General features: G+C 36.1%; 1 protein-coding gene across 1 annotated transcript in view; it reads right to left on the bottom strand.

Moving 5' to 3' along the window:
- Window positions 1-2,658: 2,658 nt before the first annotated feature.
- LOC148946412 (uncharacterized) overlaps window positions 2,659-23,465 on the bottom strand; it is a 34,746-nt gene continuing 13,939 nt past the window's right edge. The window contains exon 2 of the mRNA XM_089097994.1: window positions 2,659-3,991. Coding sequence (XP_088954120.1) covers window positions 2,948-3,991 — 1,044 coding nt within the window. The 3' untranslated portion in view covers window positions 2,659-2,947. The remainder of the gene's footprint in view (window positions 3,992-23,465) is intronic.

The raw sequence follows: 23,465 nt of genomic DNA, 5'->3' as shown, positions 1-23,465 counted from the left end.
TCGGTGAGGTCGGAAGAGGGCCGTGGAAAGGAGCTTCTTTTTTAGGATCAAGTAAAATTTTAGGATTTTTTAGGATTAAGTAAAATTAAGTAAAATCTTCATAACATGGATACAGCGTCACTTCAATAAAAGCCGCACTTACTATTACAGTTTTGCCACATGGGAACACAATGCCAGCATTGTCGATGTGGACAAAAAAAATATGGTTTACTTATCGTCAAAAAACATTGGCTGAAACAACTTGGCTGCACTTTGCACCGTCCCACTGGCAGGGTGCGTCAGGACGCTCTAAATTGCGAACGAGCATTCTCCTGAAAACGAGAACAAACCGACAAAAGAAGGACCTCTGACAAAAATTTAGGGAATATCTGGTTCCATTGAGGGTTTTCGGAGAAATGGTCAAAGATGGAAGAAATACTGCCGGAAGAGCGCCTGTGTAACTGCAGCCGATATATTGGAGTGGTCGTCCATTCCAAGATCTTTTGCGAGGGATCACCCACTTTCCACCATCTGGCGTACATCTCGGAGCGCCATGTATGCCACACAGTTCCACCACGCTAGGGACACTCCCAAAACGCTTGGCACACTTTCGACACACTTGGCGCGTGCCATCTGGTGTGCGTGATTTCCGAAAGTTGGCGCCCCTTCTGTCTTTTGGTACCGGGCAGGACATTCCAACGTCTGAGAACAGCCAAAAATAAAAAAAAGCAAGACCACTACATATTTCCTACGGCAATAAATTGAACTTCTTTTCAAAATTTGGTTTTAGAAATCGAACATTAAAATGTGGGACTTGAAATTCCATTTAGAATATTTAAATGTAATGGGGAATGGAAAAGCCATTACAATGGAAATCATCCATTGTATGTTAAGTCGTCCGATTCAGGATAAAAGAGGAATAAATACACTAGCAGATAGAGTTGACATTGATGTCATCAAATTACCATCGTCCCAACTCGGTAAAGAACGAACTCTAGCCCATAGTAACCGAAAATTTAATAACGTGTTTTCAAAAAATTCAATGAAGACTGTATCATCATGAGAGGGGAAGGGGTTCAGATGTTCCCTGTCTGCTCGTGTAGCTTTCTTGAGCACATGAATGAAAAAAACCTGTTTTCACGTAAAATTAGTTGTTCGAAATATAGTCTTTCGTTCCTCAAAACATAGTTGGTACTTATATATTAGCCAGTACACACTCGAAAATTTGGATCTGTAAAATCAGACAATAACCGGTTTATTGCTGCTTGTATACGCAGACAATTAGCTTCGGCTCAGTTGAAAACTACATTGTAGCTATATTTTAATAAATACTTAGTTGGTATTTTGGTTAGGTCAGGTGGTAGGCTACTTACGCATTATATGCACCCTTCTAAAAAGTCAAGTTTGGTTAATGCTAATGAAATATAATAGGATGAAAATATAATAGTTTAAAAAAAAACAAATTTGGGCTATATATTTTCAAATTAGGGGTGGGGGTAAAGCATAGAACATATTAAATACGCAGCCTAACCTAACCTAGGTACCTTCCCCCTCTAAACCCCAAAAAACAATAGTTTAAATATCGTAAACGCAATGAAAACCACGCTTTGCATTCCATTACTCTATAGCGGTCTTTTGAACTAACCCGTCTGGCAGGTTTTTCGTGACTGGTTTCCTTGTAAAGGCCCATATAATGCGTAAGTACCGGTCATGTTACATTTTGCATGCATTCCAGCTTTACTTAACCCCCCCCCCCCATAACGTGCAAATATATAGCCCCAATTATATATTTCCCATCTATCGCCCAAGCGTCTCAGTTGTTTCAACCCCATGCCAGTGGATCCAAATTTATGAGTGTGTACTGGCTAACAGATAAGTGCTACATACTTTACTATTCATACTTTATTCCTTGTAATATGACAAGCCTAGTAGAAGTTTTCAAGAAGCATCAAATCTAATGTTGCGGGCCAATCTTCCATCTCATACAGAGCTACATAAAAAAAAAAAACAGAACCAGCTGCGGAGTAATATTGTAGAGGCATGATGCATCATCCTTCCAGAGCTTGAAGAACCAACTCGGATGGTTGACGCTTCCTGTGGAATGATACACCATTCAAAAATAGTGTTGTTATGCTTAACGCTATAAACTACTTGTTACGCGTAAGTGTTATGTTCTTTATTTCTATTATATATGTTTTTTGGGCACTTACGTGTTATAGCGACCACACCAAATAAGTTAAGTGAGGTTGTTCATAATCAAATATACCATAACTTTATGAAAATAAAATACTCTAGTAACAAAATTATGAAAACTACATCAGAGAATTATGGAAAGCAGGCCACCCAGAACGCATCATATTGAATACCTAACCACCTCTATATATTGATTATTTCATTAAAATATACCTGCATAGATACCGTTTATCTCGCTCAGACTAAGCTGACTATCTCCGAGTGGACACAGAAAACCGGCATTACAAATCAAGAACAAAGTGTGGTCGCTATAACACGTAAGTGCCGTTTTTGCTGTTGTCATGCTGTGCAGCAACAAGCTATCGTTTACTATTGCTGTTTGTTTTATATAATTAAAAATAAATTAAGTCTATACTTATTCTCCGTGCTGGCTATTGGTACCTAATCGTAAAAAATCTAATTATTTTTATAACACTTCAATTCATATTATTAAACATCGCCTGATCATTTATTTAAAACCCAAATCACTTGCTTTCATAATAACTTCTAAAAACATTGTTTAAGAGGTAGAACACAACTTCAAAGTGCTGTTTTTCTTTATTCATAAAGCTTTCCGTAAAAAGTTCTTAATCGAAAGACCAGTGAGAAAGGGCATATGAGTAGCCACTTAGTCTCTAAACTACAGGAGAAAAACCGTATACAGATTGAATACTCAGTACAAACAAACCAATAAAAAGGGCAACATTAGCGCCCCCTTTTTGGTAAGATATGTAGACTAGTTTATATTCACATAATTATCATCCCATCCCCCACTAACACCAATATCCATAAGCACATCATTTACATCAGACGTTGAAAACTCAAAATGTGACGCTGATAAATTTGACGCCGTGCTCAACGAATCCAGGTCAACTGAGGTAAGAGAACAAACGTCTTCTAAACAAAATAAGTCGTTTGTGGATAGCGAATCAAGGTCACTAAGAACAGGGTTTTGTATTACACTCCGAGTTAATACTGGCTCTTGTTTAATGCTGTCCGTTTGCAGTCGAAATATTAGGTCAGAGGTAGGATAAGCAGTTTCGCTTGGTTCTGGAGAAGGGGTTAGCAGCGAATTTTCTACTGAATCATCGAAGGGTGGATCAATAGAAAATGCCTTCGATAAAAGAGAATCAAACGTTGGTAAACGAACCGGTGAAATTGGTGGTATTTCATCAAGGCTTAGCATACTTTCCGGTGACTCAGGTATGTCTTGCGGACTGGGAGGGGACTTTTCGGGGGTAAAATGATTGACAGCTGTAAGAACTTTTGTGGCCTTTAAGCCTTCTTTAAACTTCTTGTCAATTGTAAATTTTACCCTCAAATGATCACAATTTACTAAATTAAACGTTGCTTGTCCGCCAAAAAACTTCAGTGCGCTATTTAGAGTTTGTTGACTATTGCTGCGGTTATTATTCAAGGTGGCACATGGCCCACTGCCAACAACAAGGGTTTTCCCTGAGTTCACTTTCGTATTTTTTACAATTTTTCTCTCTTTTATTATGCTCAGTTCATCCGAAGATACTGATTTTGTCTTTTTTCGTGGCTTATATTTGTAATCAGGATACTCCTTTAAGTGCAAAATTCGGAGACGTTCAGCTTCTTCAATGAAAGGCTGGCGTTGTTTATCACTTAACATTTTCCAACGTGCTCCAAGTTGCTTTGAGATTTGGGCATTGTGCACATCTGGTTGAGTCTCACAAATCTTGCGACGTTCTATTTGTGACCAGACCATGAACGCATTCATTGGGCGCTTGATATGTCCCGGTGGATGTTTTTTCGTCTAAAAAAAGACATAGAATTAAGATTTGAATAAAATGTAAGTTTCTCTGAAAGACTGAACATATTACAAAATATTCAATGTCATAAATTTAAAATAGCAAGAAATAAACAGCAAACTTCGAAGGCTTGACTAGGATAATAGACATGACAGTTAAGTTTCTCGTAAACTCCCCTCTTGCTCAAAAAAGTGTATTCAAAATTCCTAGTTTTTTTTTTTTTACTTTTTAATCTTTCTGAGAGAAAATAATAAATCTATAGCAATTTCTGGATGGTAACAAGTTTTATTTACCAAATTTTGTTTTTTCGTCAATAGTAAGGCTTTTAGACATAGATATATTTCTAAGTTAACATCTTTCCAGTGTTAGAAAACTTGTCTTTTTTCATTCTAGTATACTGAGACTTGCTTAGACGCTGAACACACATTTTGGTTGGCGAACTAAAGCTGACGAACCGTTAACTTCCTTTCCAGTGTTGCCTTTTGAGCGAATTTTCCATCTTTGATGGTACAAAAGTTGGCCTGGGTGGCCTGAATGGTTACAGAACATGCATATCTATTTATGTAAGGGGTATTCAGCGGACAATTTTCAGTTATTCTTATTATTTGCTCTTATATGAAGTTTCATAAAATGGTTTCAACCTATTGAACAAATAAGATAACATAAAATGAACACGTCTATCTAGAACATTGAATTTAGTCTTTAGAGACCTTAGAAACCTTGAAGCTTCAAGCCAAATTTATCCATTTTAGTTAAAAAAAATTCAACTATTTGTCTTTTAAATAAACACAATATTTTTACGGAAAACATATTTTATATATTTATAAGGCCCTTTTGGCTATCCTTGAAATTGAGAAACAGTACACATTAATAACAATAATTAATGTATATAGAATATTTAAGTTTGGAAGAATAAGAAGAAAGGTCTGTGAACTATAATAGTGGTCACCAGTGTTGCTAACGCTTTGAAATAAACTGTACCAGTTTTCCGATTAAAATTGTACCGCAAAAAAGTAATTTGTACCATCGGAAGAATAGGTTAAAATTTTGCCATAACAATATGAAAATTTTCAATAAACTAAAACTTGGAACAGATATTTGAGTCAAAAAGGAGTAAGTAAAACCTAAATGTGCCAGGAAATCTGTTTGTACCAAAAAATTACCAAATGCACTGCACTGTACCAGGACCTCTAAATTGTACAATTGTACCGCGTTGGCAACGCTGGTGGTCACGTATGGCTCCGAAGCATAGGCACTTTTAAAGGGTGAAAAAGATGTGTCTTAAACATTTTTCATAGTAATGTCTAAGGATAGTTCTAGGTACTGATCGTATACTGAACAACAGATTCTACAAAAAATATGGTTCGATCTATCTTTCTAGAGTTACAATGAAAGAAAGGGTATGATGGCTAGGCCCAGTTTTACGAATGAAGGATGAATGATTTTTACCCATTCATCTCGGGCGAAATGAAAATAAATTCGTATCCGAATGGGGTATAACAAAGGATTTAAAGAAAACTGAAACTTCATGGGTTTCAAGCACAGTTTATATAATTAGGCAGTAAGTTTACCGCAGATGATTTCTGGCTCTTCATTCTCGGTGCGAACAAAAAGCTCCTCCCACTTATTTATGCATTAGCGGGTTAGTGTGTATACGTCAATCAATGAGAAATGGTTAGTAATTGCATTATTCGTAATTGTGAAAGCAGAAAAAACTTGGTGAGCCGGCCAAGTGGTTTGCAAGTGTCCCATCTCATAGGTAAGACTTAATTTATATACAAATTATGAGTTAATCTATTATTTATATATAGTGAACTCAACTGATTGGCCTATGTAAGATTTTATAAAAAAAAGGGCAGGGGGTTGATGAAATTTGTGAAAATAAGGAAATTTGTTTTCTTCTAATAACTGGTGGAATAGGTGTGATGGTTTCAGGGGCGGATCCGGGATTTTTTAGGGGGGGGGGTGCAAAATAGGTTGATCAGATAAACTTACATTAGGAGTAAGTTTAATTAATGCAAACTTGCGTTAATTAGGTAAATTACACTACTTTAGGGGGGACTTTAGACACTACTTTAGACTAATTTAGGGGGGACACCCCTCCCGCCCTCTGGATCCGTCACTGGATGGCTTATCATTTTTTTTTCACGTCGTGATACTTATTTTCTCAGATTGTAGTTCCTGTGAAACTTGAAAAGGCTAATTACCTGTTTTGGCGGAGAGCCGAGATAAGACTAGTTTCGTTTTCAATCAATGTTTTGGTATGAAATTGGCAGACCTTTCCTGAACTTTAAAGAATAAACACCTCTGTTTGAAAATCTTTGCACTTTGTGAATTTAGATAGCGATAAGGGTTCCTGATTGAGACCAATTTTAGGACTTGGGTTCTAATTATTGGTTGCTGTGGTAAAAGTTGCCACAATAGTCCTATCCAAGAAAATACCAAACGTCTGTTAAGAAGTGTTTTTCGTAAAATTCTTAGGGAGTTTTCAGAAAATTGATAAAACTTTTAAAACTGAAATATCAATGCGAAGCACCAAATATCATAATCAAATGTCATCGCTTTATGGCTTTTTTCAAATAAACCTTGTTTTTAACTTGATTATCGTTGTAAATTCATTCTTTGTCTTTCTTTCCATTCTTAAACCAATGTTATATTTACCTTTTGCATTATTACAGCCCACTATATATACATTTATATAAATTTATATGCAGTGTTACAGCCATACCAATTATTCTCCTTTCCTTTTTTATTCTTTAATAATAATTTCTGGTCGTTTTGAGTTTGAGTTATTGTAGGCTTCTATTTCTACTGATCTTAAGTTTAATATGGCCTATATATATATATATATATATATATATATATATATATATATATATATATATATATATATATATATATATATATATATATATATATATATATATATACATATATATCGTCGCGTACAAACAGCTCCTCTCATTTGATCTGCCATTAGCGGTCCAATTACCCTGGAACACGTATTTTGGCAGAAACTTTCTCAAAATGCCTTTAGGCTAAAACCAACATGAGACTTCGAAACCTATTTTTAATTCCTAAAAACATCTAATAATAACATTGCACTACTAATTACCGATTTTCATGTATGTATTGGAATAAATTAATTTAAAATTAGTTTCTTCAAAATTAGTGTTCCTACGTAGAAGCCAAGTTTCGCGTTCAAGAGAGATCTGACTTGTCTACCCGTGAAAAGATCTAATGTCGCTTATGTTTATACGTTCTCTGGAGCACTCGCACCTCGGTTCGGGTTTTTATAATGGGTGAGATAGGGAAAGGTTATACTGCTAATAATTATATATTGTGGTTTCAAGTGTAAAGTTTTGGATAGGTTGTGTGGTAGCAGCAGCAGTACCACAGACTATTATATTCGATCACCTGGACCTCCTAGAATCTCAAATCGGACCAAAAAAGAAAGAAGGGAATAGAAAGAGTCAAAAACCCTGAAATTCTCAATAACAACCATGTGAATTATCGTCGCTTAACAGTTTTTCTATATTGGGAATATTAATTAATTACCAAGGGAACATACATTCATCCTGGAAAATACCCAGATCCTATCCCCGCGATCTCGAGATTTATATTATTTTTCTTACAATTTTCTTGTTCTCCGAATTTTTTCGCCTTTTGTTTGTGCCTTTTCAAAGTTAGGTCTCCTTAAAAAGAGGTATTGCGCACGTATCTGCAGTTGTCTCTGATTACTTGGTAATAACGATTGTCCAAAACCAAAACAAAAGGTACATTCCCCCCCCCCCCCTGGTTTGAGGTCAAATACCCCTACGTCACCGTTGGTCCTGTCCCGGTTAACCGATTGACGAAGTCTAAGAAACTCGTGGACATATACTTTTTATTTGTCAAAAAACAAATTCAACAGACTATTTAGGGTATACTATCAAATATCAAACGGCATAGTAACTTCAAAGGGCTAAAAAAAAAAAATCCACAATATGCTTAGTACAGTTTTAACGGATATTTTTTTGCAGAGGGGAGGGGAGAGGGAGACAAAATCCCGTTGTTGCAGACAAGAGCGCACACTTCTTGAGCAATTCAGCCACATAATCAAAGAAGGAACAATGTCTTGACTATCACCCTTCCCTTAAGGATGGCAAAAAACGTCTTGGCTGCTTTCATATGAAGAAAATGTATGCAGAAGATATATGTGGTTAACCTGACTACGAACCACGAAAAAGAGTGCTCAGCTGGTCAGGCTGTGGTGTGCAATACTGTGACGGAACCACTGTCATGACTGGCCATTTTTAAGTCTAACAAACCCGTATTAAGACAATTCTATCTAATGTGTTTTATATTCCTTGTGGTGTCCGTTCACTTGAACCAGACAGAAAAAGAGATAATATTGTCCTATATATCCGTGTCATTATTCCTTGAACACCCCCACCTTTTAGTACCCATTCTTTTATTTACCTTTCGTTGCTGTGCCAAATTACAGAACGAATCAAATGACTTGAAATTATAATTAAACACATAAAATTTTATATATGGTAACGAAATAAACAGAAATATACAAACTGACAACCAGCGTTGCACCTTCAGCAAGTATAATTGAAACCAGGGTAAGTATATATTTATAGCCTACTTTAATTAATAAATCTACTGACTGAATTCAGTCCCTAAATGAGAAATACACGCTTGTCTTTACGCTCCTGACACAGAAAAAAGAAATGAAACGCATACTCTCTATTAAAGATCCGAAAACCTAAGAACTTTAGTTGTAAAAGTATTCTGGAGAAGCATTTGCATAGTTACCAAGATATAACATCACCTGATTGTTTCCAGATAAGTGATGGCCTAGGTGTTACAGAAATTTGCCAATTATATAGAAAATGGATGACCCCTCGGATTATTGGTACTTTATTTAGACCAAAAATTACACATCAATTAAAAAAAGTACTTTAAATACTACCATATCATAGGCAGCGCAATAGCGCTACCTAAGTAAAGAGCGATGTGGGCACAATTTATCTTTTTTTTTTTGTTTAGACCAGGGCAGTTCGTATCGAAGGAGCTGTCGTAGAAACTTCAAAAAGGGTTCATTCAAATGAAAATTGAAAGTGCTAGTGCCCTTTTTAATGGTCGAAGGTAATTGGAGGGCAACTAACCCCCTCCCACGCCCACCACTTCCCCATACACATCCAATCAAAATTTTGAGATAGCCATTTTGTTCAACGTAGTTGAAGAGCCTGGAAATTATGTCTTTGAGGATGACGACGCCCTCACAGCCCCCAGGGCAAGGGTTAAAATTTATGGCCTGGGGGAATTTAAGGTTTATATAGAAAGGGTGATCGTATAAACTTCGGAGGGGGCTCATTGGATTGGTAATCAGAAGTTCTAGTACCCTCTTTAAGATTCAGAGTGATCGGAGGGTGGATATCGCCCCCCTCCCCCCTACCCACCTCGTGTTTCCCGAAATGCATCTGATTGAAATTTTGTGATGGCCATTTGGTGTCGTAGAAACTTCTAAAAAGGCTCATTCGATTCGAAATTGAAGAGGCTAGTGCCCCTTTTCATAGTCTAAAGAGATTAGAGGTCAACTAGCCCCCTCCCACGCCCACCATTTCCCCAAACACATCCAAACAAAATTTAAGATAGCTGTTTTGTTCAACGTAGTTAAAAGGTCCGGAAATTATGTCATTGGGGACGTCAACCTCCCAACAGTCTTCAGGACAATGGCTATAAGTTAGGCCATTCCTTCATTGTTTACACCTAGTATATGTTATTGAAAAGGAATGCATGTTTGAACTTTACTTGCCAAGAAGACGAAGGGTATTCAGGTGAGACTTTCAGAGAATGTTGAGGGGAGTGCTGAACTAATCAAAATACGTTATGTATATACGGATTGTCAAAAGAGTAAAACACAGGAATAACCGAGTATATTAATTTGGAAAATTCAGGAAATAATAAGGGAATATTAGTCAAAAACGCAATATTTGCATGCTATCAATACTACTACAACTATCACGACTACTTGTACCACACTACTCCATTTACAGAAATAAGGGGAAATTTGAATTGAATTTGAATGGAAATCAAGAATTGATTTGGGTATTAAGTTGGAACTCTCAGAGAATACTTAAAGGGGAAGATCATCTCACCAAAAGGTAATATGTGCACAGTATTGCTAATACTACTGTTACTGCTATATTTACTACTACTACTACTACTCAGGGCAGTCACCGTATGGGGGGAAGGGGGGACGCCCCCCCCCAATGTTTTGGGCACTTGGTAAACAAAAATAAGTCGGTAAACTCGTGAAGCGAAGCGTCATGACTTTTCCGACGCCGCAAAAATTCCTTGTTCGGTTAAATAAAGACCACAAAAATACTGACAAGCCACCTACAGAAAGTTCAAAATTAGTTAGTAAACACAGCAGTTTTACCGACTCCTGCCGTGAGTTTACAGATGGTGCCACTGTCCCGTATTTAGTTAAATAAACATTACTAAGTTAGTAACAAAATGTGCACCAAAACCTGAATCTTGGACGATAAGTGCAGCGGCTTTAATTGCTCTCCCAGTGATTTTACGTGTTGTATTCGAGAGGGACATTATGCTAATTATTAACAAAAAACAGTCGGTAAAATCCCTTGCTCTTCCCCCCCCCCAAACATTTTGGCTAGTAACGACCCTGCTACTACTTCTAGGCTAAGAGCATTGAGATTAAAATTTCAAGAAGTATTATGAACATACAGGTTATCAAAAGATCAACAATGTCATAGTGATGGCTAATTCTATTAAGTTAGAACTTCCAGGACTTGATGAGAGGGCTGTTCTACTGACTGAAAGGCAATAGGTTAATACTACTGCTGCTAGTAGTACTACCGCTACTCAATACTGTTACAACTAACATCAGTACTACGACTGTGGCTACTATTACAACTATACCTAAGGGTGTGAAGGTAAAAGTTTCAAGAAATTTTGAGGAAGAAAAATGTACTGAACCAGAACTCGCCGTCTGCATGCAGGTTCTCAAGAAGTTGGAAAGGCAATATCTTTGAGGCGTCTTAGGGTGTGAATTTAAAAAAAACATGTCTTGTTGTGAGGCATATTCAAATAACCAAAAAAAAAATATTTGCTACCTAATGCTACTGCTTCTCCTCATACTACAGCTACTGTCACTATTATTACTACTTCTATTACTACTACACCCACTAAAGCTTAAGCTACTGCAATTAATTTTACTGCTACTACTACTACTATTAAAAACTAAGGATATTAAGGCGAAAAATTTGGAATATATAGAAACTGAATGGTTGTCAAGAGAACGCACCAGAAATGCTTCAGGAACGGTTGATGGTATGTGTTAAGCAGATTTTCTTTCAGCGTGTGTTGAAGGGGATATTGAAGAAACCAAACGTGATATGTGCATACTGCTACAACTATTGCTACTGCGCAAGCTAAGGTTATTAAGGTGAAGCTTTTAAGGGAATATTCAGATGGATGTTGAACTAAATAAAAAAAAAAAAAAAACTATGAGCATGTGGACTTTCAAAAAGGTAGCAAACCAATATCTGAAGAGCAGCTTATATTATTAATTTAGACCTTTAAGGGTAAGTTTTCGGGGATTTTGAACTAGCCAAAAGGCACTTGGTTATAATTTTAGTACTACCACTACAGTTGCTGTAACTAATGACGCTAAGGGTATTAAGATGAAACTTTTAGGGAACGTTTAGGAGTTTCAATTCAACGAAAAAACTGTATGCATGCACGTTTTCAAAGGGGCATATAAGCAATATCATAGGCAGCACCAATATATAATAGCTAGAATGTCATTGAAACTTTTAAAGGAGCTAATTCGATTCAAAATTAAAAGTTAGTGCCCTTTTTAAGCGTAAAAAGAGATTGGAGTGCAAGCAGCCTTTCTCTCAAACCCATCCGTTTTCCAAACGCATCCAGTCAACATTTTTAGACAGCCGTTTTGTTAAGCATAGTAGAACGATCCAGCAACTATGTCTTTAGAGATATTAGGTTAGGCTACTACACTTTTCAGCAATTTTTAACAACATAAACTCTTTTGAAAATCATGACACATATAGTAGTGTTTAATTCAGTCATATACATCCTCTAGTTGACCTGTTAAATAAAAGTTAATACCATTTCCAAAAAATTCTATCTATGCTCTTTCACAACCTGGATACAATTCCGCTCTTTTGGTTTAGTAAAATTTTAACCCCCCACAATTAAGGAATTGGCCCATTATGCTTTAAAACTAAATGTTGCTTTAAAATTAAATCAAAACACACTGTTTGTATGCTGGTTGCCAATAAGACATCTTAGCAATATACCAAGAACAACTGACGGTATTAAGTTCAAATTTTCGGGGCTACTTCTATTACTTCTTCTACTCTTAAAATTTTACTAAATCAAAAGAGTGTAAATGTATCATGGCTGTGAAAGAGCACAGATAATTTTTTTTGGGAATGGTATTAACTTTTATTTATCAGGTCAACTAGAGGATGTATAGAGGATAAATTAAACACTACTATTTGTGTCACGATTTTCAAAAGAGTTTATGTTGTTAAAAATTGCTAAAAAAGTTTTCTCCGTATAAATTCTATAAGTTCTTAATGGAAAACCGGGAAGATTCAAACTATTATTTTCTTTTTCCATGAAAAAGACTGTCAATAAAAAAGGAACATAAATTAATTTTTTAAAAACTTTTTTCCACAAACCAGTATCAATAAATAGGCTAAATGAAACCCAAAACGAACAGAAACTAAAATAAATAACAGTCAAACTCAAAACGAGCAGAAATTGATATGAGTAAGGTTCAAAACCCCTATGCTTTCTGCCAATAAGGCACATCAGCAATATATCGAGAACCACTGGGGATTTTAAGTTGAAACTTCTGGGGATACTACTATTACTACTTCCCCTCTTACAATTTAAATAAATAAAAAGAGTTTAAGTGTATCCAGGTTGTCAAAGAGCATAGATAGAATCTTTTGGGGATGATATTAAGTTTTAGTTTTCAGGTCAACTTCAGAAGCTATGAAATTAAATTAAAATATACTGTTTGTGCAAGGATTAAACATTGTTAAAAAAAATTTTCCAGCATACAATATAGCAACCCATACTATGGATTCTCATAGAAAATACTGAAAAGAAGTAAAATATTATTTTTCCATGAAAAAGACTATTATCAATAAAAAACGAACAAAAATTAATTAGAAACTTTTTCCAAATAACAAGTTTTTCAAAGGAAAGTAAAGATTAAGCAGAAATAAATGTAAATGATCTTCCAAGCGTAAAACTACCACAAATCACTATCAATGAATAAAATGAAACTCAAAACGAACAGAAATTATAACAAATACCCGAGTCAAACTCAAAACGAGCAAAAATTAACATGAGTAGGGATGATAACCTTTTGCCTTCTCAAGACCAGAACATAATTTGCACTTTAGAGAAAACAAAATACGTTTTTAAATGTTTTCACTTTTCTTACTTTCAAAGAAATTTTTTTAAAATTTTAAGGAATAAATATCAGTAGCCTATATGTCAACTAAACTGACATTCCATGTTTTTTTTTCTTTTTTTTAGTAAAGCGCAAATTATGTTCTGGTCTTTAGAAGGCAAAAGGTTATCATCCCTAGTAATGTTAATTTTTGCTCGTTTTGAGTTTGACTCGGCTATTTGTTATAATTTCTGTTCGTTTTGAGTTTCATTTTATTCATTGATAGTGATTTGCGGTAGTTTTACGCTTTTAAAATTGTTTGACTTTATTTCTGCTCATTCTTGGCTTAATGGAGCCATTACTTTCCTTTAAAAAACTTGTTTTGTGTAAAGTTTTTAAATTATCAAAAGAAATAAAACGGGCTACATTACTTCCTGGTTTCGATTGTTTACTGATTTATACTCTGATACCCTTTCTGTTTTTTGAATACCCGAAAATGAAAACGCGTTAAAATTCCGTTTTAAGAAGTTTCAACGGAAATTTTTAACTGTCAAGCCATTACATTGGAAAAAACGAGATAATACTGCAAAATGTAGAACAAATAGAATCACTCATTATTAATAGTAAGGTTGAACAAGAAAAAAAGTGAGCAAATATCAGGTCAAAATTGAGGCTAAAAATTTGCAAAAGTAGCTTCTAATTCGTATTAGTTTTTTTTTATACCTTGTCTATATCTTCTGTCCACTAGCTGTTTAAGAAGGAAACCGGGTTTAAATCCCTCTTAGACTAGTCAGAATTATATCCTAGAACAATCGAAAAATTTAGCATAAAAATATGTTTCTTTTGCGTTTTCGAGCCCCACTCCCCACACAAGCCTAGAATATTACAAAATATATCTCAAAACTCTGACAAGCCCGCGCCTGATGCTTAACACAATAACTATTTTGGTATTTACGTTCGGCAGTACAACTATAGTGACTCTTGTATAGCCAATATCTTTGCCAATAATTTTGCCAACAACAATATAATTTATATTAACGTCATGTTCCAGATTCTGTTATGATGATGTGATGTCTATTGTATTTTTTATTAAGCTTATGTTTGACAATTTTAACTATCATCCTTATTGGGAGTGAAGCAATGGGTTGTCCACCCTCAGCTGCCTGGCAAACATCTCATAGCGCTACTTGCCCCGCTCCACGCCATACGTATTTGCGCCACACATGGCAGAGCTCCACCACGCAATTCGTGCACCCCCAGATGTATCCGATTTTTAAAAGTAGGCTACCCCTTGGGATGAAGAGTAGTGAATATCGTTCTTAGTCACTAAACAACTTTATAAAAATAACTTTAAAATATTTTTTCTTTTTTTTAACTGGAGGGTCAACTCTAAACCCGAACATCCAGAAACAAGTTGAAATCTTGACAGCATTATTGGCAATATTATCGAAATGCTTGGAAATTTTCAAAAAATATATCTAAAATCCGAAGAGTGTCCGTCTTTCAGAAATCATGTACAAAAGGCAACGCCTGCCAAGCGTGGCAGAACTATGTTAAGTGTGGCAGAACTGCGCAGCACATATGGCAATGAGATTTACACCAGATGGCAGAAAGTGGGGTAACCCCTCATTGAAACCTAAAATAATAGAAATCTTTGAATTGCAACATCCTGCTATCAAGGGCACCCGCACCATATATTTGGAAAATATGGTTACTAGTATATATGCACTTAACTAAGTTCTATATTGTATACCCCCTCCTTCCAAACAATTTTATGGTATTATTGCCACAACTTTGTTATTGAAATACAGTTTCTTTGATCACCAGTTTTGCAACAAAACAACCCCTTTCAGCTTCATATAGGTTGATCAAGGTAATCTTCCTATAAAACTGCTTCCATATTCAGCCAGAAAGAACATCAGGGTTATTCTGCTTGTCGACGGTTGTCTCATTCCCTCCTGTTTTTCAGAGAATGGGTGGCATTCGGTTTAATCTCCACACCCTGTTTGTCAACAAAAGGTCCGACAGAGATTTCCTCCCTATTCAATTTCGTTTTGAGCCTACTTATCAACTCTATATCCGCAGCCACATCCGCTGCAGGTTCAAATGAATGTCTATTAGTACAAGAGCCTAGTTCGACCTCGATTTGTCATTAGAAATAGCACCAAATTTTCTCGACACGGTCTTACGAGCTTTTCGTTCATTTATCTGAAAAGTTCTGGCAGGTTAGGTGAGCATTTCGATTCCCTCTCTTGAAAATCAATTAATTTTGTCAATGAGAAACCACTAGTAATTTCAAAGTATCTGATTTTTAAATGAGAAACATTTTCAAGGTTTGAAGCCACGCAACACACCATGTAAACAGGTTTGACTTTACATTTTAAAACAGAATAATTGCATACTTAATTCTTAAAAAGGAACACGTTATTGACAGGTAATCAAAGTATCACTGCTAAACGTTACGTTTTGACAGGCTATATACAGACCTATGTGGCATTCTCATTTTTCGTGTACTATCGTCAAGCATGGGCGTCCATAAGGGGGGGGGGCAAGGGGGCGCCACCCCCCCTAGCTGAATGATGGTGTCATATATTTATATTAATTTAAAAATTTTCCACAGAATAAGTTTTCAAAGAAAAGTAAAGAGCTCTATTAATCAAAAAATGGGCAGAAATAAAGTCAAATAGCCTATTCTTCCAAGAACAAAACTACCACAAATCACTATCAACAATTAAATGAAACTCAAAACGAACAGAAATTATAATAAATAGCCGAGTCAAACTGAAAACGAGCACAAATTAATATTACTAGGGCTGACAACCCCAATACCTTCTCAAGACCAGAACATAACTTAGACTTTACAGAAAAAAATGACCGCGGATTGTCAGTTTAATATAGGCCTACCTACACTGTTATTTATTCATTAAAATAAAAAAAGTGAAGAAAAAGTGAAAAAAAAGTTTTTTACTTATTTAAGTAAAAAAGTGAAAACATTTAAACATATTTTGTTTTCAGTAAAGCACAAATTATGTTCTGGTTATGCGAACGCACGGGGGTTATCAACCCTACTTATGTTAATTTTTGCTCGTTTCGAATTTAACTCGGCTGTTTATTCTAATTTCTGTTCATTTTGAGTTTCATTTATTTATTGATAGTGATTTGGGGTAGTTTTACGCTTGGATGATTACTTAACTTCATTTCTGCCCATTTTTTGCGCAATTCATAATTGTGGGGGTCTGACATGCCCAATATCCCTAAACACATAGTTGCTGTACCGTTCTACTATATTGAGCAAAATAGTTGTCTCAAAATTTGGACTAGATGTGTTTGGGAAATAAATCGGCATCAGAGACGGGCTGATTACCCTCCAATCTCTTTTTACACTTAGAAAGGACCCCAGAACTTTTAATTTTGAATCGAGTTAGCTTCTCTAAATATTTCAACGATATTTCTAGCTATAATAGAGTGGTGCTGCCTATGATATTATATGCCTTTTTGAAAACCTACATGCATGCAGTTTTTTTTTTGTTTAATTGGAACACCCCCTAAACACTTCCTAAAAGTTTCACCTTAATACTCTTAGCGTCATTAGTTACAGTAACTGTATTTGTAGTGCTAAAAGTATACACATAGTGCCTTCTCGCTAGTTCAAAATCCCCCACAACTTACTCTTAAAGATCTAACTTAATAATATAAGTTGTTCTTGAGATATTGCTTTGTCAACTTTTTGAAAGTATACATGCTCATAGTTTGTTTTGATTTAGTTCAACGGCCGCCTAAATATTTCTTACATTTGATTACTGAAGACACAGTTATATTCTCTTTGGACTATTGGCTACAAAATGGCTGTCTCACAATTTATATTGAATGTGTTTGGGGAAAAGAGAATATCAGGGAGAAGGGGGGGGGTGATTTTCTCTCCATCACGCCTGACTCTTAAAATGGAACTAGAACTATGCATTTCCAATTAAATGAGCCTCCTCTAAAGTTCACAAGACCACCACTTCATAAAAACCTTACATCCCCCCGGGGCATAACTTAAAACCCATATCCCCATACTTTGGGGAGGGGGGAGGGTTGTGTCAACCCCATCTTTGGACTATTTTTGAGCAAATGCCTGTCTTAAAATTTCTATCAGATGCATTGGGGGTAAATATGACGTGGGGGGCATAGCTGCCCTCCAATAAATTTGACTCTTAAAAATGGCTCTTAAACTTCCGATTTCCAATCCAATGAGCCCCCTCCGAAGTCTACACGACCACTGTTTCCATAAAAACCTTAAATACCCTTGGGGCATACCTTACAACCTTTGCTCTGAGGACTGTGAGGGGGTTCTCATCCTCATAGACATAATTTCTGGACTTTTAAACTGCGTCAAACAAAATAACTATCTCAAAATTTTGACTGGAATTGTTTGGGGAAATGATGGGTGTGGGGGTGGTTACCCTCCAATCACTTGACTATTAAAGAAGGCATCAGCCCTTTCAATTACCAACCGACTGAGCACTTTTCGAAGTTTCTATGACAACAAATGACCATCTTAAGATTTCTATCAGATGCATTTCGGGAAAACACGAGGTGTGTGTGTGGGGGGGGGGGGGGTGGTATTTGCCTCCTGATCACTCTGACTCTAAAAAAGAGCACTATAACTTCTGATTACCAATCCAATGAGCCCTCTTTGAAGTTTATACGACCACCATTTCTATAAAAACCTTATACGCCCCCAGGGCGTAATTTAAAACCCTTGACCTGAGGGCTATATGGGGGTGGGGGTTATCCTTAAAGACACAATTTCTGAACATTTCAACTACACTGAACAAAATGGCTATCTACAAAATTATGATTGAATGTATTTGGGGAAATGATTGGTGTATGGGGTAGGGGGGGGATGACCTCCAATCACTTTTGACTGTCAAAAAGGCCAGTAGAACTTCTGATTACCAATCAAATGAGTCCCCTCTGAGGTTTATACGATCACCCTTTCTATAAAAAACTTTATATCCCCACAGGGCATAACTTACAGCCCTTGCTCTGAGGGTTGTCGGGGGGTGGGGGGGGCTGTCATTCTCAAATTCATAATTTCTGGACCTTTAAACTACACTGAACAAAATGACTGTTACAAAATTTTGATTAGATGTGTTTGGGGAAGTTACTGACGTAGGGGAGGGGGAGCTAGTTGCACTCCATGAGCTCTTGTGAAGTTCCTATGACATTTCTTTCTATAAGAAGTGCCCTGGTCGAAAAAAAAATATATATTGTGCCTTCGTCGCTCTTTACTTAGGCAGCGCTATCGCGCTGCCTATGATATTTTTTCCTGAGATTTCAATTATACAGCTCTGGAAGTGCCGATTAGACCAGGTAAGCCCCCCCTAAAATTCAGCCTATGGGCACCCATGTCGTCAAGTACGAATAAGAAAAATATTTCTTAGTCCCAGTAATGCAAATTTACTACAAAGAAAATCTACCATCAGCGAGACTCGAAGCCACGACCTCTTGCATACTAGGCAGGCAGTACGTCATTAAGCGGTAATGGCCTATTAAGGGAGCAGGTAGTCAAATAAAGCAATTCAGAGTCCCATTGATACAGACTCTTCTTCACAAATTTCTTTTTAATGCGACTCCTTGGCTAATAACAACTTGTAATAATATCCATGCATCAGAATTTTCGTGAAGAATTTTGACTGAGTTATCAGGGCAAGATAAGGGATTTTCACCAGGGGAGGGGGTATTCCTACACTTTATCTAACGGTCTCTAGAAATATTGAAGAATTAATTACGTAAATACCTCACCCGTCTCTTTATCTTATTTTTACCGTGGAATAAAAATACTTTGCTTTTTCCATTTTTTGTTTGGACAAAGATACTAGCCATAAAACATTCTTGGGGAGGGAAGGAGGAAGGGAGGACAATCAAAATCAAATAATCTCCCTCTCCTGGAGACAAGCCAGAGAATTCTTCTTGTTGCTGACAAATCCTGCAGATTAAAATCATTTTCAAATTATTCTTATTCCAATTTCATCTTTTTTTTAATTTCACAGTTGTTGGGGCAATCAGATGATTTTCTATGGATTACAAGCAGAATAACTTGCCGTATCTTGCTTGCTCATATTTTGCTGTGCCAGGATAGGCGCCAGGATGGGAGGGCCGTTGGATAGGCTGTTAGTTTGTTTTAACCCTTTAATCTTAAGGTTTTACGCATCAACTGAACGTCACTGAAAAAAAATTAGGAGATGGCTCTGATGGGAAAAAAGAAAAGGAGATAGCGTTGTTCCTCTTAGGGAGAGGGACAAAGCTATTTCTAAAATACATTTCGTTGGTGTTTCCAATTTATAGCAACCAGAGCGAGTTGTAAGTCTACACGTTTGTTCTGTCACACATGCAAACTGTGACATAAGGAGAGAAATTTTCTAAGATGGAAGTGAGAGTAATAGCCAACCAAATTAATAAATTGATAAACTTTTCTTTTTAATTAGCCTAAATTCAACTGATAACTGTTAAACAGGTCCAGCTTGCCCCAAAGTATATGTTTTAGATTGAATACCTATTGTTTTCGGGCAGTTTACATTAGGAAAGGATAATATTAGCTTCAAAAGTGAGATATTTTTGACCGTAAAGGATTAAAATTCCAATTTTTTGCCAAAAACCACATTAGGGCTAAAATTGCTTAAAATTAAAAGCCATTTAAGTTTTTTGTTTATAAATTACTAGAAAATACACAAATTTTTCTGAAAGAGTTCGACTCACGTTGACACAAACTGCAGAAACAAGTTCTAAACATAAAAACAAAATTAGAAAATGACATGGCTTCAGCAGACACATGCCCGGAAAATTGTTTCTGTGGACCCTAAATCTCAAGGAAGGGGACAAACGAGTTGGAGAAAAAGCTAAACTAGGGACTAAACTAGGGAATGGAAAGTATTCACATTTATATAATGAACCGTAAAAATCTTTAAGTTCTAGGGGTGTACGGTACGGACCCGAACCTCATCGTTGTTATCATTATCGCAGACACTACTTGTCATCCTTTTCGGCGTCCATCATGACCATACTACTAACGAAAATTAGTAAAACCTAGGTAAAAATCAGTAAAATTAGTCGAAAACTGAGTCAAAAATCTGTAACCCCCCCCCCCCCCCCCCGAAAAAAAATCCTGGATCCGCCCTTGGCTGTCTCCATGGCTTTTACTTGAGTTGAGTTTTGCCCTGCTGAAGTTTGAGGGTTTGAATTTTGTGGATTGGGTCTCGTGGGATTTATTTTATTTGTGTAAAACTTTGTATGTTAAATTTCAATTCGGCTGAGTTTTCCGGTGTGAAATTTACTTGAAAGTGAAGTTGGAATGGGTTGACTGCGTGAATTGAATTATATCCTTTCGACTTTACTGGGTAGGATTTTACGATGGTTGAGTTTTCTGGGGTAAACTCTGCAGATAAATTTTTGAATGGATTGAATTATGGTTAACTATGGTTGAGAATAACATAAACAGTTTAATTAAAAAGAAGACGCAATTCGATGTTTTTGCAGTCTGCATACACTCCCAGGGTCAGGGATACTCTCCAGTAACTGTTTTAGGCCTCATAAACTTAGGGAGGGGGCAGGGTATACAAGAATTGCAATTGCGAAATTTTTTTAGGCAATTAAGTACCTTAATAGGAGCGCAAAAATATAAAATAAAAATAAATAAATGTCAGATGTAAGAAAACAAGGGGGGAGCTTTTTATCTACTGTCTTGAAACATATGGGCCAAAGCCCATATGTTTTTGTCAATTTAAAATATTTAAATTCACAAAAACAATATTCATAACATCTTTGAGCAACCATATGATAAACCTATAAGAACGTCCATGATAGTTGTTTCCATCGTTAAAATCTATTATACATTCCCTTGTACCTAAATTAATGGGTTGGATGATTTCTGCTGAATTAGGGCGAAAGTCATGAATCGCTGTTGGTCGCCACCTTGTCACTCTGAATTTTCATTAACTTACAGAAGAAAAGAATACACGCCCAATCAAAATTGTGTAACGAACATTCGTCATTAGTCGAAGATTCAATACCGTTAATGCTGACATTAAACCTGAATTATTACAACATTTTAAATTATTGTGTTCTAGACTAGTTTTTGTTTGAAAATAATACTCATTAATACCACTTCTTCATCAACTGTTTAGCTAAGCGAAAAAAAAAATTCATAATGGAAGCTTTTGCGATTAACCGTGTTTTTGCCAATCTACAAGTTCTTTGACCACAGTGTTTTTCCGTATAATTTGCAGTCATGCCCTGCAAAACTGGTTTGCAATGGAGTGCAAGAGGCAATTGGAAATGTATTTTCGTTTATACGGTTATTGCCACTACCTTGAAATCTATTAGCAGTTTATACTCGAGTTTATATCAGCAAAAAAAAGCGAATATGAAAACGAAAATATCAATAGAGGGAGGGGGTCCAGAGGACTTCGAAGGAATGGAGGTGTCTAAAATAAAAAAAAACGTTTGAAGTCGTAACTCCAAAATTTCACTGTGAGGGAATGGGCACCCTTCGGACTAATATTAATAGGGGGAGTCTTTCCCAATGTATGCTTGTATGGATGCAGCTGTTTTACAATACAAAGCTGTATAGAGAGAAGCTGCATACAATCCATCCAAAATTAGCATGACAATATATATCTGCAAGTATATATGTGTAATTCAGGGCCGTATCCAGGATTATTTTCGGGGAGGGGGGGGGGCTATTTAAAAAAACTTTAAAAAATACATCAATTTTTTTTTATATTCACGCTTGTTACGCTTTTACGGGTTGGACAAACGTTTCGGGGGGGGGGGGTCAAACCCCCAACCCCCTGTATGCGGCCTTGATGTAAGTATATATAAGGGCACTTCTTTACACCAATCTCTGGATATTTGAGAAATTAATTTTCATGTTATTACAGCAAAACTTGAAACATACAATAGCTTAAATATCCAAGAGTTTATCTGAAGATGGTAAATAAAGGAAAATAGAATTTATCGACCAAGTATAGAGAATTTCTCAAGGGTACCTTTACTCCCAATATTACGGTTTGATAACCCCGGACCCCCATAATCTTTTATATATGTTTATGTAATTTGCATGTTTCTAGCTTTTTATTGAACTTTCCTTCACTAACTGCTACCCTCCACGGAAATAAGCTCGTAAGTACGTTCTTATCCCTCCCCCTTAGGAATGGTCTGGGGTATTTCCAAAGGGTGAGACAGTCCACTGTCTTAAATATATTTATACAAAAACATATATTCAAAATGTAACGCCATACATGGCATAGAAAGAACGTGTGATCTTGAAATCCGTCCATACCACCCTGGGAGACTTTTTGGGAAAGCACATTAAAGTATAGAAAGACCATATGTTTTTGCTTAAAAGGCTACTTTTCCAATGCATCAGACCATCTATAAATTAATAAGAATTAATAAGATGTGACACTATAAAGTCCAACTCAACATAACGAAAGATCCTAAACCTTTAATCCATTTAATTAGTTGCTTTGTATTAAAATCGCGACTATGCCATTTGGGTGTATTTAGTGTATTTGCAGGAAAATTAAAGAAAAGGGACTTCAAGAAAAACAGAGTGATTTGGGGGCTAAAATTTGTTGCTGTTTTTTTAATTCCACTGCCACCAATCCAACACAGAAGGGGAGTCGTACGAGAGAAGGGGTGTCGTACGACAGAAGTGCACCCTGCAGAATAGCTGGACAGATGCTTGATAATGGTAACTGGTTATAGAATGCCCCAAAATAAATCTGTATAGTAATAAAGGCTCAAATTTAAGGATTTGAGGTCAATCCTTAAATCAAATTTGAGGTCAAGATTTTAAGGTACTTACGTACTATAGCGACCACACCAAAGAAGTCAAATTAGGTTAATCATAATGAAATATACCAAAATACGATGAAAATATAATACTTTAGTAACAAAATTATGGAAATAAGGCCGCCCAGAATGCATTATATTAAATATCTAACCTAATCACCTCTATATATTAAATATTTAATTGAAATATA

This window comes from Artemia sp. Qi Xiang Cuo, chromosome 12 (assembly GCF_049724085.1).
Source record: "Artemia sp. Qi Xiang Cuo chromosome 12, ASM4972408v1, whole genome shotgun sequence".
NCBI lineage: Eukaryota > Metazoa > Arthropoda > Branchiopoda > Anostraca > Artemiidae > Artemia > Artemia sp. Qi Xiang Cuo.
This window is presented reverse-complemented; position numbering and strand designations above follow the sequence as displayed.